The sequence below is a fragment of the Salvelinus alpinus genome, unplaced genomic scaffold (genome assembly GCF_045679555.1).
Source record: "Salvelinus alpinus unplaced genomic scaffold, SLU_Salpinus.1 scaffold_78, whole genome shotgun sequence".
Taxonomy (NCBI): Eukaryota; Metazoa; Chordata; class Actinopteri; order Salmoniformes; family Salmonidae; genus Salvelinus; species Salvelinus alpinus.
This window is the reverse complement of record NW_027256019.1, coordinates 67,101-84,802: the sequence shown is the minus strand read 5'-3', so window position 1 is coordinate 84,802 and position 17,702 is coordinate 67,101. Positions and strand designations below refer to the sequence as shown.

At 54.3% G+C, this 17,702-nt stretch overlaps 1 protein-coding gene across 3 annotated transcripts in view; it reads right to left on the bottom strand.

Moving 5' to 3' along the window:
- The window catches only part of LOC139567219 (BRD4-interacting chromatin-remodeling complex-associated protein-like), a 58,508-nt gene that overhangs the window by 22,591 nt on the left and 18,215 nt on the right, over window positions 1-17,702 (bottom strand). For 2 of the 3 annotated variants that reach the window (XM_071388690.1, XM_071388692.1), the window contains exons 4-5: window positions 15,855-15,920; window positions 10,453-12,357 (exon numbers count right to left, since the gene is read on the bottom strand). In XM_071388690.1, the coding sequence (XP_071244791.1) occupies window positions 10,453-12,357; window positions 15,855-15,920 (1,971 nt within the window). The remainder of the gene's footprint in view (window positions 1-10,452; window positions 12,358-15,854; window positions 15,921-17,702) is intronic. The other variant, XM_071388691.1, reaches the window with a different exon arrangement.

Here is a 17,702-nt window from a genome sequence, read left to right as displayed (position 1 = left end):
AGAGAGGAAGAGACGTAGAGGTAGAGAGGAAGAGACGTAGAGGTAGAGAGGAAGAGACGTAGAGGTAGAGAGGAAGAGACGTAGAGGTAGAGAGGAAGAGACGTAGAGGTAGAGAGGAAGAGACGTAGAGGTAGAGGAAGAGACGTAGAGGAAGAGACGTAGAGGTAGAGAGGAAGAGACGTAGAGGTAGAGAGGAAGAGACGTAGAGGTAGAGAGGAAGAGACGTAGAGGTAGAGACGTAGAGGTAGAGAGGAAGAGACGTAGAGGTAGAGGAAGAGACGTAGAGGTAGAGGAAGAGACGTAGAGGTAGAGAAGTAGAGGTAGAGGAAGAGACGTAGAGGAAGAGACGTAGAGGTAGAGACGTAGAGGAAGAGACGTAGAGGTAGAGAGGAAGAGACGTAGAGGTAGAGAGGAAGAGACGTAGAGGTAGAGGAAGAGACGTAGAGGAAGAGACGTAGCGGTAGAGAGGAAGAGACGTAGAGGTAGAGAGGAAGAGACGTAGAGGTAGAGAGGAAGAGACGTAGAGGTAGAGAGGAAGAGACGTAGAGGTAGAGAGGAAGAGACGTAGAGGTAGAGAGGAAGAGACGTAGAGGTAGAGAGGAAGAGACGTAGAGGTAGAGAGGAAGAGACGTAGAGGTAGAGAGGAAGAGACGTAGAGGTAGAGAGGAAGAGACGTAGAGGTAGAGGAAGAGACGTAGAGGAAGAGACGTAGAGGTAGAGAGGAAGAGACGTAGAGGTAGAGAGGAAGAGACGTAGAGGTAGAGAGGAAGAGACGTAGAGGTAGAGACGTAGAGGTAGAGAGGAAGAGACGTAGAGGTAGAGGAAGAGACGTAGAGGTAGAGGAAGAGACGTAGAGGTAGAGACGTAGAGGTAGAGACGTAGAGGAAGAGACGTAGAGGTAGAGAGGAAGAGACGTAGAGGTAGAGAGGAAGAGACGTAGAGGTAGAGAGGAAGAGACGTAGAGGTAGAGAGGAAGAGACGTAGAGGTAGAGAGGAAGAGACGTAGAGGTAGAGACGTAGAGGTAGAGACGTAGAGGTAGACAGGAAGAGACGTAGAGGTAGAGAGGAAGAGACGTAGAGGTAGAGACGTAGAGGTAGAGAGGAAGAGACGTAGAGGTAGAGAGGAAGAGACGTAGAGGTAGAGAGGAAGAGACGTAGAGGTAGAGGAAGAGACGTAGAGGTAGAGAGGAAGAGACGTAGAGGTAGAGACGTAGAGGTAGACGTAGAAGTAGAGACGTAGAGGTAGAGACGTAGAGGTAGAGAGGAAGAGACGTAGAGGTAGAGAGGAAGAGACGTAGAGGTAGAGGAAGAGACGTAGAGGTAGAGACGTAGAGGTAGAGAGGAAGAGACGTAGAGGTAGAGAGGAAGAGACGTAGAGGTAGAGGAAGAGACGTAGAGGAAGAGACGTAGAGGTAGAGGAAGAGACGTAGAGGTAGAGAGGAAGAGACATAGAGGTAGACGTAGAGGTAGAAGTAGAGAGGTAGAAGTAGAGACGTAGAGGTAGAGACGTAGAGGTAGAGAGGAAGAGACGTAGAGGTAGAGAGGAAGAGACGTAGAGGTAGAGGAAGAGACGTAGAGGTAGAGAGGAAGAGACGTAGAGGTAGAGAGGTAGAGAGGAAGAGACGTAGAGGTAGAGAGGTAGAGAGGAAGAGACGTAGAGGTAGAGGAAGAGACGTAGAGGTAGAGAGGAAGAGACGTAGAGGTAGAGGAAGAGACGTAGAGGTAGAGACGTAGAGGTAGAGAGGAAGAGACGTAGAGGTAGAGAGGAAGAGACGTAGAGGTAGAGGAAGAGACGTAGAGGAAGAGACGTAGAGGTAGAGGAAGAGACGTAGAGGTAGAGAGGAAGAGACATAGAGGTAGACGTAGAGGTAGAAGTAGAGAGGTAGAAGTAGAGACGTAGAGGTAGAGACGTAGAGGTAGAGAGGAAGAGACGTAGAGGTAGAGGAAGAGACGTAGAGGTAGAGAGGAAGAGACGTAGAGGTAGAGAGGTAGAGAGGAAGAGACGTAGAGGTAGAGAGGTAGAGAGGAAGAGACGTAGAGGTAGAGGAAGAGACGTAGAGGTAGAGGAAGAGACGTAGAGGAAGAGACGTAGAGGTAGAGAGGAAGAGACGTAGAGGTAGAGAGGAAGAGACGTAGAGGTAGAGAGGAAGAGACGTAGAGGTAGAGAGGAAGAGACGTAGAGGTAGAGAGGAAGAGACGTAGAGGTAGAGAGGAAGAGACGTAGAGGTAGAGAGGAAGAGACGTAGAGGTAGAGACGTAGAGGTAGAGGAAGAGACGTAGAGGAAGATACGTAGAGGTAGAGGAAGAGACGTAGAGGTAGAGAGGAAGAGACGTAGAGGTAGAGAGGAAGAGACGTAGAGGTAGAGAGGAAGAGACGTAGAGGTAGAGAGGAAGAGACGTAGAGGTAGAGACGTAGAGGTAGAGAGGAAGAGACGCAGAGGTAGAGAGGAAGAGACGTAGAGGTAGAGGAAGAGACGTAGAGGTAGAGACGTAGATGTAGAGAGGAAGAGACGTAGAGGTAGAGAGGAAGAGACGTAGAGGTAGAGAGGAAGAGACGTAGACGTAACAGAGGTAGAGAAGTAGAGACGTAGAGGTAGAGATGTAGAGTTAGACGTAGAGACGTAGATAAAGAGACATAGAGGTAGATGTAGAGAGGAAGAGACGTAGAGGTAGAGGTAGAGAGGAAGAGACGTAGAGGTAGATGTAGAGAGGAAGAGACGTAGACGTAACAGAGGTAGAGAAGTAGAGACGTAGAGGTAGAGATGTAGAGGTAGACTTAGAGACGTAGATAAAGAGACATAGAGGTAGATGTAGAGAGGAAGAGACGTAGAGGTAGAGAGGAAGAGACGTAGACGTAACAGAGGTAGAGAAGTAGAGACGTAGAGGTAGAGATGTAGAGGTAGAGACGTAGATAAAGAGACGTAGAGGTAGAGGTAGAGAGGAAGAGACGTAGAGGTAGAGAGGAAGAGACGTAGAGGTAGAGAGGAAGAGACGCAGAGGTAGAGGAAGAGACGTAGAGGTAGAGACGTAGAGGTAGAGAGGAAGAGACATAGAGGTAGATGTAGAGAGGAAGAGACGTAGAGGTAGAGAGGAAGAGACGTAGAGGTAGAGAGGAAGAGACGTAGAGGTAGAGAGGAAGAGACGTAAAGGTAGAGACGTAGAGGTAGAGAGGAAGAGACGTAGAGGTAGAGAGGAAGAGACGTAGAGGTAGAGACGTAGAGGTAGAGAGGAAGAGACGTAGAGGTAGAGACGTAGAGGTAGAGGAAGAGACGTAGAGGTAGAGAGGAAGAGACATAGAGGTAGAGAGGAAGAGACGTAGAGGTAGAGACGTAGAGGTAGAGAAGAAGAGACGTAGAGGTAGAGAAGAAGAGACGTAGAGGTAGAGACGTAGAGGTAGAGACGTAGAGGTAGAGAGGAAGAGACGTAGAGGTAGAGAGGAAGAGACATAGAGGTAGAGAGGTAGAGACGTAGAGGTAGAGACGTAGAGGTAGAGACATAGAGGTAGAGACGTAGAGGTAGAGAGGAAGAGACGTAGAGGTAGAGAGGAAGAGACGTAGAGGTAGAGAGGAAGAGACGTAGAGGTAGAGAGGAAGAGACGTAGAGGTAGAGAGGAAGAGACGTAGAGGTAGAGAGGAAGAGACGTAGAGGTAGAGAGGAAGAGACGTAGAGGTAGAGAGGAAGAGACGTAGAGGTAGAGAGGAAGAGACGTAGAGGTAGAGAGGAAGAGACGTAGAGGTAGAGAGGAAGAGACGTAGAGGTAGAGACGTAGAGGTAGAGAGGAAGAGACGCAGAGGTAGAGAGGAAGAGACGTAGAGGTAGAGGAAGAGACGTAGAGGTAGAGACGTAGATGTAGAGAGGAAGAGACGTAGAGGTAGAGAGGAAGAGACGTAGAGGTAGAGAGGAAGAGACGTAGACGTAACAGAGGTAGAGAAGTAGAGACGTAGAGGTAGAGATGTAGAGTTAGACGTAGAGACGTAGATAAAGAGACATAGAGGTAGATGTAGAGAGGAAGAGACGTAGAGGTAGAGGTAGAGAGGAAGAGACGTAGAGGTAGATGTAGAGAGGAAGAGACGTAGACGTAACAGAGGTAGAGAAGTAGAGACGTAGAGGTAGAGATGTAGAGGTAGACTTAGAGACGTAGATAAAGAGACATAGAGGTAGATGTAGAGAGGAAGAGACGTAGAGGTAGAGAGGAAGAGACGTAGACGTAACAGAGGTAGAGAAGTAGAGACGTAGAGGTAGAGATGTAGAGGTAGAGACGTAGATAAAGAGACGTAGAGGTAGAGGTAGAGAGGAAGAGACGTAGAGGTAGAGAGGAAGAGACGTAGAGGTAGAGAGGAAGAGACGCAGAGGTAGAGGAAGAGACGTAGAGGTAGAGACGTAGAGGTAGAGAGGAAGAGACATAGAGGTAGATGTAGAGAGGAAGAGACGTAGAGGTAGAGAGGAAGAGACGTAGAGGTAGAGAGGAAGAGACGTAGAGGTAGAGAGGAAGAGACGTAAAGGTAGAGACGTAGAGGTAGAGAGGAAGAGACGTAGAGGTAGAGAGGAAGAGACGTAGAGGTAGAGACGTAGAGGTAGAGAGGAAGAGACGTAGAGGTAGAGACGTAGAGGTAGAGGAAGAGACGTAGAGGTAGAGAGGAAGAGACATAGAGGTAGAGAGGAAGAGACGTAGAGGTAGAGACGTAGAGGTAGAGAAGAAGAGACGTAGAGGTAGAGAAGAAGAGACGTAGAGGTAGAGACGTAGAGGTAGAGACGTAGAGGTAGAGAGGAAGAGACGTAGAGGTAGAGAGGAAGAGACATAGAGGTAGAGAGGTAGAGACGTAGAGGTAGAGACGTAGAGGTAGAGACATAGAGGTAGAGAGGTAGAGACGTAGAGGTAGAGACGTAGAGGTAGAGAGGAAGAGACGTAGAGGTAGAGAGGAAGAGACATAGAGGTAGAGAGGAAGAGACATAGAGGTAGAGAGGAAGAGACATAGAGGTAGAGAGGTAGAGACGTAGAGGTAGAGACGTAGAGGTAGAGACGTAGAGGTAGAGAGGAAGAGACGTAGAGAGGAAGAGACGTAGAGGTAGAGAGGAAGAGACATAGAGGTAGAGAGGTAGAGACGTAGAGGTAGAGACGTAGAGGTAGAGACATAGAGGTAGAGAGGTAGAGACGTAGAGGTAGAGACGTAGAGGTAGAGAGGAAGAGACGTAGAGGTAGAGAGGAAGAGACATAGAGGTAGAGAGGTAGAGACGTAGAGGTAGAGACGTAGAGGTAGAGAGGAAGAGACGTAGAGGTAGAGAGGAAGAGACATAGAGGTAGAGAGGTAGAGACGTAGAGGTAGAGAGGTAGAGACGTAGAGGTAGAGAGGAAGAGACGTAGAGGTAGAGAGGAAGAGACGTAGAGGTAGAGAGGTAGAGACGTAGAGGTAGAGAGGTAGACGTAGAGAGGAAGAGACATAGAGGTAGATGTAGAGAGGAAGAGACGTAGAGGTAGAGAGGAAGAGACGTAGACGTAACAGAGGTAGAGAAGTAGAGACGTAGAGGTAGAGATGTAGAGGTAGACGTAGAGACGTAGATAAAGAGACGTAGAGGTAGAGGTAGAGAGGAAGAGACGTAGAGGTAGAGGTAGAGAGGAAGAGACGTAGAGGTAGAGAGGAAGAGACATAGAGGTAGATGTAGAGAGGAAGAGACGTAGAGGTAGAGAGGAAGAGACGTAGAGGTAGAGAGGAAGAGACGTAGAGGTAGAGAGGTAGAGACGTAGAGGTAGAGACGTAGAGGTAGAGACGTAGAGGTAGAGAGGAAGAGACGTAGAGGTAGAGAGGAAGAGACATAGAGGTAGAGAGGTAGAGACGTAGAGGTAGAGACGTAGAGGTAGAGAGGAAGAGACGTAGAGGTAGAGAGGAAGAGACGTAGAGGTAGAGAGGTAGAGACGTAGAGGTAGAGACGTAGAGGTAGAGACGTAGAGGTAGAGACGTAGAGGTAGAGAGGAAGAGACGTAGAGGTAGAGAGGAAGAGACGTAGAGGTAGAGAGGAAGAGACATAGAGGTAGAGAGGTAGAGACGTAGAGAAAGAGACGTAGAGGCAGAGACGCAGAGGTAGAGAGGAAGAGACGTAGAGGTAGAGAGGAAGAGGTAGAGAGGAAGAGACGTAGAGGTAGAGAGGTAGAGGTAGAGAGGAAGAGACGTAGAGGTAGAGACGTAGAGGTAGAGAGGAAGAGACGTAGAGGTAGAGACGTAGAGGTAGAGAGGAAGAGACGCAGAGGTAGAGAGGAAGAGACGCAGAGGTAGAGAGGAAGAGACGCAGAGGGAGAGAGGAAGAGACGTAGAGGTAGAGAGGAAGAGACGTAGAGGTAGAGAGGAAGAGACATAGAGGTAGAGACGTAGAGGTAGAGACGTAGAGGTAGAGAGGAAGAGACGTAGAGGTAGAGAGGAAGAAACGTAGAGGTAGAGAGGTAGAGACGTAGAGGCAGAGACGCAGAGGTAGAGAGGAAGAGATGTAGACGTAGAGATGTAGATGTAGAGAGGTAGAGACGTAGAGGCAGAGACGCAGAGGTAGAGAGGTAGAGACGAAGAGGTAGAGACGTAGAGGTAGAGAGGTAGAGGTACAGGTAGCGAGGAAGAGACGTAGAGGTAGAGACGTAGATGTAGAGAGGTAGAGACGTAGAGGCAGAGACGCAGAGGAAGAGAGGTAGAGACGAAGAGGTAGAGGAAGAGACGTAGAGGTAGAGACGTAGATGTAGAGAGGTAGAGACGTAGAGGTAGAGAGGAAGAGACGTAGAGGTAGCGAGGAAGAGACGTAGAGGTAGAGACGTAGAGAGGTAGAGACGTAGAGGCAGAGACGCAGAGGAAGAGAGGTAGAGACGAAGAGGTAGAGGAAGAGACGTAGAGGTAGAGACGTAGATGTAGAGAGGTAGAGACGTAGAGGTAGAGACAGAGAGGTAGAGACGTAGAGGCAGAGACGCAGAGGTAGAGAGGTAGAGACGAAGAGGTAGAGGAAGAGACGTAGAGGTAGAGACGTAGATGTAGAGAGGTAGAGAGGTGTAGATGTAGAGACGTAGAGGTAGAGGTAGAGAGGAAGAGACATAGAGGTAGAGAGGTAGAGACGTAGAGGTAGAGACGTAGAGGTAGAGAGGAAGAGACGTAGAGGTAGAGAGGAAGAGACGTAGAGGAAGAGACGTAGATAAAGAGACGCAGAGGTAGAGAGGTAGAGACGAAGAGGTAGAGACGTAGAGGTAGAGAGGTAGAGGTACAGGTAGCGAGGAAGAGACGTAGAGGTAGAGACGTAGATGTAGAGAGGTAGAGACGTAGAGGCAGAGACGCAGAGGAAGAGAGGTAGAGACGAAGAGGTAGAGGAAGAGACGTAGAGGTAGAGACGTAGATGTAGAGAGGTAGAGACGTAGAGGTAGAGGTAGAGAGGAAGAGACGTAGAGGTAGCGAGGAAGAGACGTAGAGGTAGAGACGTAGAGAGGTAGAGACGTAGAGGCAGAGACGCAGAGGAAGAGAGGTAGAGACGAAGAGGTAGAGGAAGAGACGTAGAGGTAGAGACGTAGATGTAGAGAGGTAGAGACGTAGAGGTAGAGACAGAGAGGTAGAGACGTAGAGGCAGAGACGCAGAGGTAGAGAGGTAGAGACGAAGAGGTAGAGGAAGAGACGTAGAGGTAGAGACGTAGATGTAGAGAGGTAGAGAGGTGTAGATGTAGAGACGTAGAGGTAGAGGTAGAGAGGAAGAGACATAGAGGTAGAGAGGTAGAGACGTAGAGGTAGAGACGTAGAGGTAGAGAGGAAGAGACGTAGAGGTAGAGAGGAAGAGACGTAGAGGAAGAGACGTAGATAAAGAGAAGTAGGTAGAGACGCAGAGGTAGAGAGGTAGAGGTAGAGAGGTAGAGAGGTAGAGAGGAAGAGACGCAGAGGTAGAGAGGAAGAGACGTAGAGGTAGATGAAGAGACGCAGAGGTAGAGACGTAGAGGTAGAGACGTAGAGGTAGAGACGTAGAGGTAGAGGAAGAGACGTAGAGGTAGAGAGGTAGAGACGTAGAGGTAGAGAGGAAGAGACGTAGAGGTAGAGAGGTAGAGGTAGAGACGTAGAGGTAGAGACGTAGAGGTAGAGAGGTAGAGACGTAGAGGTAGAGAGGAAGAGACGTAGAGGTAGAGAGGTAGAGACGTAGAGGTAGAGAGGAAGAGACGTAGAGGTAGAGAGGTAGAGGTAGAGACGTAGAGGTAGAGACGTAGAGGTAGAGGAAGAGACGTAGAGGTAGAGAGGTAGAGACGTAGAGGTAGAGAGGTAGAGACGTAGAGGTAGAGACGTAGAGGTAGAGACGTAGAGGTAGAGACGTAGAGGTAGAGAGGTAGAGGTAGAGAGGAAGAGACGTAGAGGTAGAGAGGAAGAGACGTAGAGGTAGAGAAGTAGAGACGTAGAGGTAGAGGGGAAGAGACGTAGAGGTAGAGGGGAAGAGACATAGAGGTAGAGAGGTAGAGGTAGAGAGGTAGAGGTAGAGAAGTAGAGACGTAGAGGTAGAGAGGTAGAGAGGAAGAGACGTAGAGGTAGAGACGTAGAGGTAGAGAGGAAGAGACGTAGAGGTAGAGAGGTAGAGAGGAAGAGACGTAGAGGTAGAGACGTAGAGGTAGAGAGGTAGAGAGGAAGAGACGTAGAGGTAGAGAGGTAGAGGTAGAGCGTGGGGAGAGGCAGAGGGAGAGCGAGCACGGGGAGAGGCAGAGAGAGAGAGAGCGTGGGGAGAGGCAGAGGGAGAGAGAGCGTGGGGAGAGGCAGCGAGAGAGAGAGCGCGGGGAGAGGCAGAGGGAGAGAGAGAGCGCGGGGAGAGGCAGAGGGAGAGAGAGCGCGGGGAGAGGCAGAGGGAGAGAGAGCGTGGGGAGAGGCAGAGGGAGAGAGAGCACGGGGAGAGGCAGCGAGAGAGCGCGGGGAGAGGCAGAGGGAGAGAGAGCACGGGGAGAGGCAGAGGGAGAGAGAGCACGGGGAGAGGCAGAGAGAGAGCGCGGGGAGGGGCAGAGGGAGAGAGAGCGCGGGGAGAGGCAGAGGGAGAGAGAGAGCGCGGGGAGAGGCAGAGGGAGAGAGAGAGCGCGGGGAGAGGCAGAGGGAGAGAGAGAGCGCAGGGAGAGGCAGAGGGAGAGCGTGGGGAGAGGCAGAGAGAGAGCGCGGGGAGAGGCAGAGGGAGAGAGAGCACGGGGAGAGGCAGCGAGAGAGAGAGCGTGGGGAGAGGCAGAGGGAGAGAGAGCACGGGGAGAGGCAGCGAGAGAGAGAGCGCGGGGAGAGGCAGAGGGAGAGAGAGCACGGGGAGAGGCAGAGGGAGAGAGAGCGCGGGGAGAGGCAGAGGGAGAGAGAGCACGGGGAGAGGCAGCGAGAGAGCGCGGGGAGAGGCAGAGGGAGAGAGAGCACGGGGAGAGGCAGCGAGAGAGAGAGCGTGGGGAGAGGCAGAGGGAGAGAGAGCACGGGGAGAGGCAGCGAGAGAGAGAGCGTGGGGAGAGGCAGAGAGAGAGAGAGCGCGGGGAGAGGCAGAGGGAGAGAGAGAGCACGGGGAGAGGCAGAGGGAGAGAGAGAGCACGGGGAGAGGCAGAGGGAGAGAGAGAGCACGGGGAGAGGCAGAGGGAGAGAGAGAGCACGGGGAGAGGCAGAGGGAGAGAGAGAGCGTGGGGAGAGGCAGAGGGAGAGAGAGAGCACGGGGAGAGGCAGAGAGAGAGAGAGCACGGGGAGAGGCAGAGGGAGAGAGAGAGCGTGGGGAGAGGCAGAGGGAGAGAGAGCGCGGGGAGAGGCAGAGAAGAGGCAGAGAGAGAGCGGGGAGAGGCAGAGAGAGAGCGTGGGGAGAGGCAGAGAGAGAGCACGGGGGGAGGGAGAGAGAGAGCGTGGGGAGAGGCAGAGAGAGAGAGCGTGGGGAGAGGCAGAGAGAGAGAGAGCGTGGGGAGAGGCAGAGAGAGAGAGAGCGCGGGGAGAGGCAGAGAGAGAGCGTGGGGAGAGGCAGAGAGAGAGAGAGCGCAGGGAGAGGCAGAGAAGAGGCAGAGAGATAGCACGGGGAGAGGCAGAGAGAGAGCACGGGGGGAGGGAGAGAGAGAGAGAGCGTGGGGAGAGGCAGAGAGAGAGAGCGTGGGGAGAGGCAGAGAGAGAGAGCGTGGGGAGAGGCAGAGAGAGAGAGCGTGGGGAGAGGCAGAGAGAGAGCGTGGGGAGAGGCAGAGAGAGAGAGCGTGGGGAGAGGCAGAGAGAGAGCGTGGGGAGAGGCAGAGAGAGAGAGCGTGGGGAGAGGCAGAGAGAGAGCGTGGGGAGAGGCAGAGAGAGAGAGCGTGGGGAGAGGCAGAGAGAGAGCGTGGGGAGAGGCAGAGAGAGAGAGCGTGGGGAGAGGCAGAGAGAGAGAGCGTGGGGAGAGGCAGAGAGAGAGAGAGAGCGGGGAGAGGCAGAGAGAGAGAGAGAGCGGGGAGAGGCAGAGAGAGAGAGAGCGCGGGGAGGAATACTGGGGAGGCATACTGACCTGCTGGAGGAACATCTGGAGTTGTTCCTGGCTGAGGATCATGCTGGAGCCCTGGTGGCCTGTGAAGAGCACCCTGCTCCCAGGGCTGTGCTGCTGGGCTAGGTGTGGGACCAGTGTGGTGGACACAGATAAGGCCGGAGAGGAGGAGGGGACAGACATGGCCATGGAGACAGAGGGCCCAGCTTGCATAGAGAGGATGGAGGAAGGCTGAGGGGCTTGTCCAGGGTGGGCTGCTTGGTCTGTAGAACTCCCCAGCATCGGCACACTCCCCCCAGGCTGGCCCTGTGCAATGGCAGCAGCCCCACCCACCCCGCTGCTGGGAACGCCCCCTGGCTGTGGCTGCAGAGCGGGCTGCAGGCTGACAGCAGGACTCAACCCTTCTACCTGGCTCAGCATGGCCAGGGAGTTGTGCAAGGGCATGCCCTGGATCACTGTGTGGGCCTGGTGGCCCGTGACTGGGTGGCTCTGGCTCTGGGAGAGGGTGACAGGCATCTGGAAGAGCTGATGTCCCACCCCCATCTGGCCCGGCTGCAGCTGGAGCAGAGGGTGGCCCTGAGATGTCAGCACCTGGCCCAGGTTGATGTTCTGGTGCTGAGCCAGGATCTGGTTGGCTATCAGCTGGCCCCCAGGCCCCCGGGAGGTGATGATGTGGCCCCCAGGGTGCTGCGTGAGGATCTGACCCCCGGCTAGCTGCTGCGGCAAGAGGAACTGGTGGTTCTGCCCCTCCAGCATGATGCTGCCGGGCTGGTTGAGCAGATGGACACTGAGCGCTTTCCCAGAGGGGTGGTGAGTTGTCTGCTGTTTGAACAGTGCCTGCTGGGAAACCACTGCCTGAGAGGTCAGGACCACATTAGAGCCAGGCTTGCCTGTCAGGAAGGCTACATTCTGGGCAGCGGAGACAGGGACCTGACCCCCAAGAGCCTTGTTGCCATCGTTCTGGAGGGTGTGGGTCTGCTGCTGTTTGAACAGTTTGGGCTGGATGGCTGCGCCCCCCTGAGGGGGTTTGGGCTGGATGGGGGTCGGGGTTCGCTGTATGATCAGGTTCTGCATGACCTGTCCTTGGGGATGGTTCTGTTGACCCATGCTTCCAGCAGCAGTGATGGTGTTACTGTTAGTGCACAACGCCGGGCCGTTTAAAACTGGAGATCCCAGAGTAGCTTTGCCCCCTTGGATCAGAAGTCCCCCTCCCAGTCCGCCCTGCCCACCTGCCCCCTGTGCCTCGGGGCCAGGCTGGTGCAGCTGGTATCCTCCCATACCCTTGGCCAGGATGGGCTGTCCTGATTGGTTCATAGTCATCACAGTGGGCTGGCCCATCACCTGTATCTGTCCCAGTCCCAGGTGTCCTGACTGACAGCCGTTTGGTAGAGCCTGGAGGGAGGTGATTGGCTGAAGGGTGACGTTACCCAGGCCTGCCACCTGCTGCATGAACGGCTGCATACTGATGGTCTGGGCCTTGTTCATGACCTGGGGCCCAAACTCCAGGCCCTGTTGGTCCAGCACCGAGCCCAGCATGTCAGCTGTGGCCTGGGGAGGGGTGGCAGAGGAGTCTGGAGCTCCAGGGAAGATGGGGAGCCCCATCCCCACAGCGGTCCCTCCAGGCCCAGTCAGGCTGTCTGTACAGGGCAGGGTCTGGACCACCTGAGTCAGGCCTGGCATGGTGAGGTCGAAGGAGCCCAGGTCCAGCTCTGCCTCAGCCTCCTGCAGGCTCTGCTCTGTAATGTTAGCCTCCGCCAGGCTCTGCTGCAGGATGTCACATGGCTCCATGGTGTTGCTACCGCTACCGCCCGGCGACCCGCCCAGGATGACATCATCTTCCAGGAAGTCCAGGTCCACACTGATCCGGGGCAAGACTGGCTGCTCATTGGACGGCAGCTGGACTGGGGGCAGGACCTCTGGAATGTGGCACTATGAGAGAAGAGGGAGAAGGTCTGTGATGGAGGATGAGAGAGGTCTGTGATGGAGGACAAAAAGAAGAGAGAAGAAGAGAGTGAAGGTATGTGATGGAGGACAAAAAGAAGAGTGAGAAGGTCTGTGCCGGAGGACAGGAAGAGAAAAGGTCTGTGCCGGAGGACAGGAAGAGAAAAGGTCTGTGCCGGAGGACAGGAAGAGAAAAGGTCTGTGCCGGAGGACAGGAAGAGAAAAGGTCTGTGCCGGAGGACAGGAAGAGAAAAGGTCTGTGCCGGAGGACAGGAAGAGAAAAGGTCTGTGCCGGAGGACAGGAAGAGAAAAGGTCAGTGCCGGAGGACAGGAAGAGAAAAGGTCTGTGCCGGAGGACAGGAAGAGAAAAGGTCTGTGCCGGAGGACAGGAAGAGAAAAGGTCTGTGCCGGTGGACAGGAAGAGAAAAGGTCTGTGCCGGAGGACAGGAAGAGAAAAGGTCAGTGCCGGAGGACAGGAAGAGAAAAGGTCTGTGCCGGTGGACATGAAGAGAAAAGGTCTGTGCCGGTGGACAGGAAGAGAAAAGGTCTGTGCCGGTGGACAGGAAGAGAAAAGGTCTGTGCCGGAGGACAGGAAGAGAAAAGGTCTGTGCCGGTGGACAGGAAGAGAAAAGGTCTGTGCCGGTGGACAGGAAGAGAAAAGGTCTGTGCCGGAGGACAGGAAGAGAAAAGGTCTGTGCCGGTGGACAGGAAGAGAAAAGGTATGTGCCGGAGGACAGGAAGAGAAAAGGTATGTGCCGGAGGACAGGAAGAGAAAAGGTCTGTGCCGGAGGACAGGAAGAGAAAAGGTCTGTGCCGGAGGACAGGAAGAGAAAAGGTCAGTGCCGGAGGACAGGAAGAGAAGCGGTCTGTGCCGGAGGACAGGAAGAGAAGCGGTCTGTGCCGGAGGACAGGAAGAGAAGCGGTCTGTGCCGGAGGACAGGAAGAGAAGCGATCTCTGACGGAGGACAGGAAGAGAAGCGATCTCTGACGGAGGACAGGAAGAGAAGCGATCTCTGACGGAGGACGGGGAGAAGCGATCTCTGACGGAGGACGGGGAGAAGCGATCTCTGACGGAGGACGGGGAGAAGCGATCTCTGACGGAGGACGGGGAGAAGCGATCTCTGACGGAGGACGGGGAGAAGCGAGCTCTGACGGAGGACGGGGAGAAGCGAGCTCTGACGGAGGACGGGGAGAAGCGAGCTCTGACGGAGGACGGGGAGAAGCGATCTCTGACGGAGGACGGGGAGAAGCGATCTCTGACGGAGGACGGGGAGAAGCGATCTCTGACGGAGGACGGGGAGAAGCGATCTCTGACGGAGGACGGGGAGAAGCGATCTCTGACGGAGGACGGGGAGAAGCGATCTCTGACGGAGGACGGGGAGAAGCGATCTCTGACGGAGGACGGGGAGAAGCGATCTCTGACGGAGGACGGGGAGAAGCGATCTCTGACGGAGGACGGGGAGAAGCGATCTCTGACGGAGGACGGGGAGAAGCGATCTCTGACGGAGGACGGGGAGAAGCGATCTCTGACGGAGGACGAGGAGAAGCGATCTCTGACGGAGGACGGGGAGAAGCGATCTCTGACGGAGGACGGGGAGAAGCGATCTCTGACGGAGGACGGGGAGAAGCGATCTCTGACGGAGGACGAGGAGAAGCGATCTCTGACGGAGGACGAGGAGAAGCGATCTCTGACGGAGGACGAGGAGAAGCGATCTCTGACGGAGGACGAGGAGAAGCGATCTCTGACGGAGGACGAGCGATCTCTGACGGAGGACGAGAAGAAGCGATCTCTGACGGAGGACGAGAAGAAGCGATCTCTGCGGAGGACGAGAAGAAGAAGGAGAAGATCTGTGATGGAGGACGAGAACAAGAAGGAGAAGATCTGTGATGGAGGACGAGAACAAGAAGGAGAAGATCTGTGATGGAGGACGAGAACAAGAAGGAGAAGATCTGTGATGGAGGACGAGAACAAGAAGGAGAAGATCTGTGATGGAGGACGAGAACAAGAAGGAGAAGATCTGTGATGGAGGACGAGAACAAGAAGGAGAAGAGAGGTCTGTAGAGGTCTGTGATGGAGGACGAGGAGAAGAGAGGTCTGTGATGGAGGACGAGGAGAAGAGAGGTCTGTGATGGAGGACGAGGAGAAGAGAGGTCTGTGATGGAGGACGAGGAGAAGAGAGGTCTGTGATGGAGGACGAGGAGAAGAGAGGTCTGTGATGGAGGACGAGGAGAAGAGAGGTCTGTGATGGAGGACGAGGAGAAGAGAGGTCTGTGATGGAGGACGAGGAGAAGAGAGGTCTGTGATGGAGGACGAGGAGAAGAGAGGTCTGTGATGGAGGACGAGGAGAAGAGAGGTCTGTGATGGAGGACGAGGAGAAGAGTGGTCTGTGGTGGAGGACGAGGAGAAGAGAGGTCTGTGATGGAGGACGAGGAGAAGAGAAGTCTGTGATGGAGGACGAGGAGAAGAGAGGTCTGTGATGGAGGACGAGGAGAAGAGAGAAGGTCTAATGGAGGATGAGAAGAGAGAAAGTCTATGAGGTCTAGAAGGAGACGGTCTGTGATGGCGGACGAGAAGAAGAGAGAGAAGGTATGTGATGAGGACGAACAGATGAGAGAAGGTATGTGATGAAGGACGAGAAGAAGAGAGATGGTCTGAAGGAGAACGGGAAGAAGAGAGATCTGATGGAGGGCGAGAAGAAGAGGGAGAAGGTCTGAAGGAGAACGAGAAAAGAGAGGTCTGATGAGGACAAGAGAGAGAAGGTCTGGTGGAAGACGAGAAGAGAGAGAAGGTCTGTGATGGAGGACGAGAAGAGAGAGAAGGTCTGAAATGAGATTAAGAGATGTCGGATGGAAGACGAGAAGAAGAGAGGTCTGATGTAGAACAAGAAGAAGAAAGAGAACGTGATGGAGGACGAGAAGAGAAAAGGTCTGTGAAGGAGGACGAGAAGAGGAGAGAGAAGGTCTGATGAAGACGAGAACAAGAGAGATAAGGTCTGTGATGGAGGACGAGAAGAGGGAGGTCTGTGAAGAAGAACGAGAATAAGAGGTCTGTGATGGAGGACGAGAAGGAGAGAGAAGGTCTGTAATGAGGATGAGGAGAGGAGAGAAGGTCTGTGATGGAGGACGAGGAGAAGAGAGAAGATCTGATGAGGACGATGAGAAGAGGGAGAAGGTATGTGATGGAGGACGAGGAGAAGAGAGAAGATCTGATGAGGACGATGAGAAGAGGGAGAAGGTCTGTGATGGAGGTAATGAAGCAAAGCGATGAGGAGAACCGAGTAGAGTAGAGAAGGAAGGGGTTGACACAGGCTTCAATCGTGGAGATGTTGACCAGAAAGGCCCTCCTAGACCACTATAGTGTTAGGCCTCCCAGCCAGTGGGAGGAAGTGTGAGGTGACATGATGGGAGAGAGTTGCATGCTACATGTACATGTACGAATGGAGACAGGAGGGTCAGAGGTTAGAGGTTAGAGGGCCTTTACTCACCCCAGCGCCAGAGAAGAAAGAGCTGGAGGGATCGCTCGAGCCATCCAATAGGTCGTCAGTGTCCAGCTAGACAGACAGAACGACAGACAAAGCCAGGACAGAGGGGAAACAGAACGACAGACAAAGCCAGGACAGAGGGGAAACAGAACGACAGACAAAGCCAGGACAGAGGGGAAACAGAACGACAGACAAAGCCAGGACAGAGGGGAAACAGAACGACAGACAAAGCCAGGACAGAGGGGAAACAGAACGACAGACAAAGCCAGGACAGAGGGGAAACAGAACGACAGACAAAGCCAGGACAGAGGGGAAACAGAACGACAGACAAAGCCAGGACAGAGGGAAAACAGAACGACAGACAAAGCCAGGACAGAGGGAAAACAGAACGACAGACAAACAGGCCAGAGGGGAAACAGAACGACAGACAAACAGGCCAGAGGGAGACGCACCCCACAAGGATAGAGAGCCGGGCAGACAGAGAGCGAGAGAGCCGGGCAGACAGAGAGCGAGAGAGCCGGGCAGACAGAGAGCGAGAGAGCCGGGCAGACAGAGAGCGAGAGAGCCGGGCAGACAGAGAGCGAGAGAGCCGGGCAGACAGAGAGCGAGAGAGCCGGGCAGACAGAGAGCGAGAGAGCCGGGCAGACAGAGAGCGAGAGAGCCGGGCAGACAGAGAGCGAGAGAGCCGGGCAGACAGAGAGCGAGAGAGCCGGGCAGACAGAGACCGAGAGAGCCGGGCAGACAGAGAGCGAGAGAGCCGGGCAGACAGAGAGCGAGAGAGCCGGGCAGACCCACCAGTGACCCAGGATTGAGGAGGGGCAGCAAAGTGGTTTAGAGGTGAGAGGGATAGAAAGGAAGGAACAAACAGAATCAGAAGAGGGCTTGCGTTAGATTAGTACTGGTCATTGTGGATTAATAAAGTGAAAAGACACAGTTGAAATCCTAAAGATCCCTCACATATAGATCCCTCATGAAGCAAGAAACCACAAGCAGCAGCAAAGCCCATTGAAACAGAAACACACACATCCCTTTAGATAAGCATATGAGATGTGTGTGCAGTAGTCAGTGAACTTGTTGAACTAAATGGTCACTTTGTCTCCATGCTCAACAGAAGTAGAGGTTATCTGGTGCCAGTAAGTCAACCGCGTCCGTCCTCAGCGCGTCAGGTCAACCGCGTCCGTCCTCAGCGCGTCAGGTCAACCGCGTCCGTCCTCAGCGCGTCAGGTCAACCGCGTCCGTCCTCAGCGCGTCAGGTCAACCGCGTCCGTCCTCAGCGCGTCAGGTCAACCGCGTCCGTCCTTAGCGCGTCAGGTCAACCGCGTCCGTCCTCAGCGCGTCAGGTCAACCGCGTCCGTTCTCAGTGCGTCAGGTCAACCGCGTCCGTCCTCAGTGCGTCAGGTCAAATCGCGTCCGTCCTCAGTGCGTCAGGTCAACCGCGTCCGTCCTCAGTGCGTCAGGTCAACCGCGTCCGTCCTCAGTGCGTCAGGTCAACCGCGTCCGTCCTCAGTGCGTCAGGTCAACCGCGTCCGTCCTCAGTGCGTCAGGTCAACCGCGTCCGTCCTCAGTGCGTCAGGTCAACCGCGTCCGTCCTCAGTGCGTCAGGTCAAATCGCGTCCGTCCTCAGTGCATCAGGTCAACCGCGTCCGTCCTCAGTGCGTCAGGTCAAATCGCGTCCGTCCTCAGTGCGTCAGGTCAAACCGCGTCCGTCCTCAGAGCGTCAGGTCAACCGCGTCCGTCCTCAGTGCGTCAGGTCAACCGCGTCCGTCCTCAGTGCGTCAGGTCAACCGCGTCCGTCCTCAGTGCGTCAGGTCAACCGCGTCCGTCCTCAGTGCGTCAGGTCAAATCGCGTCC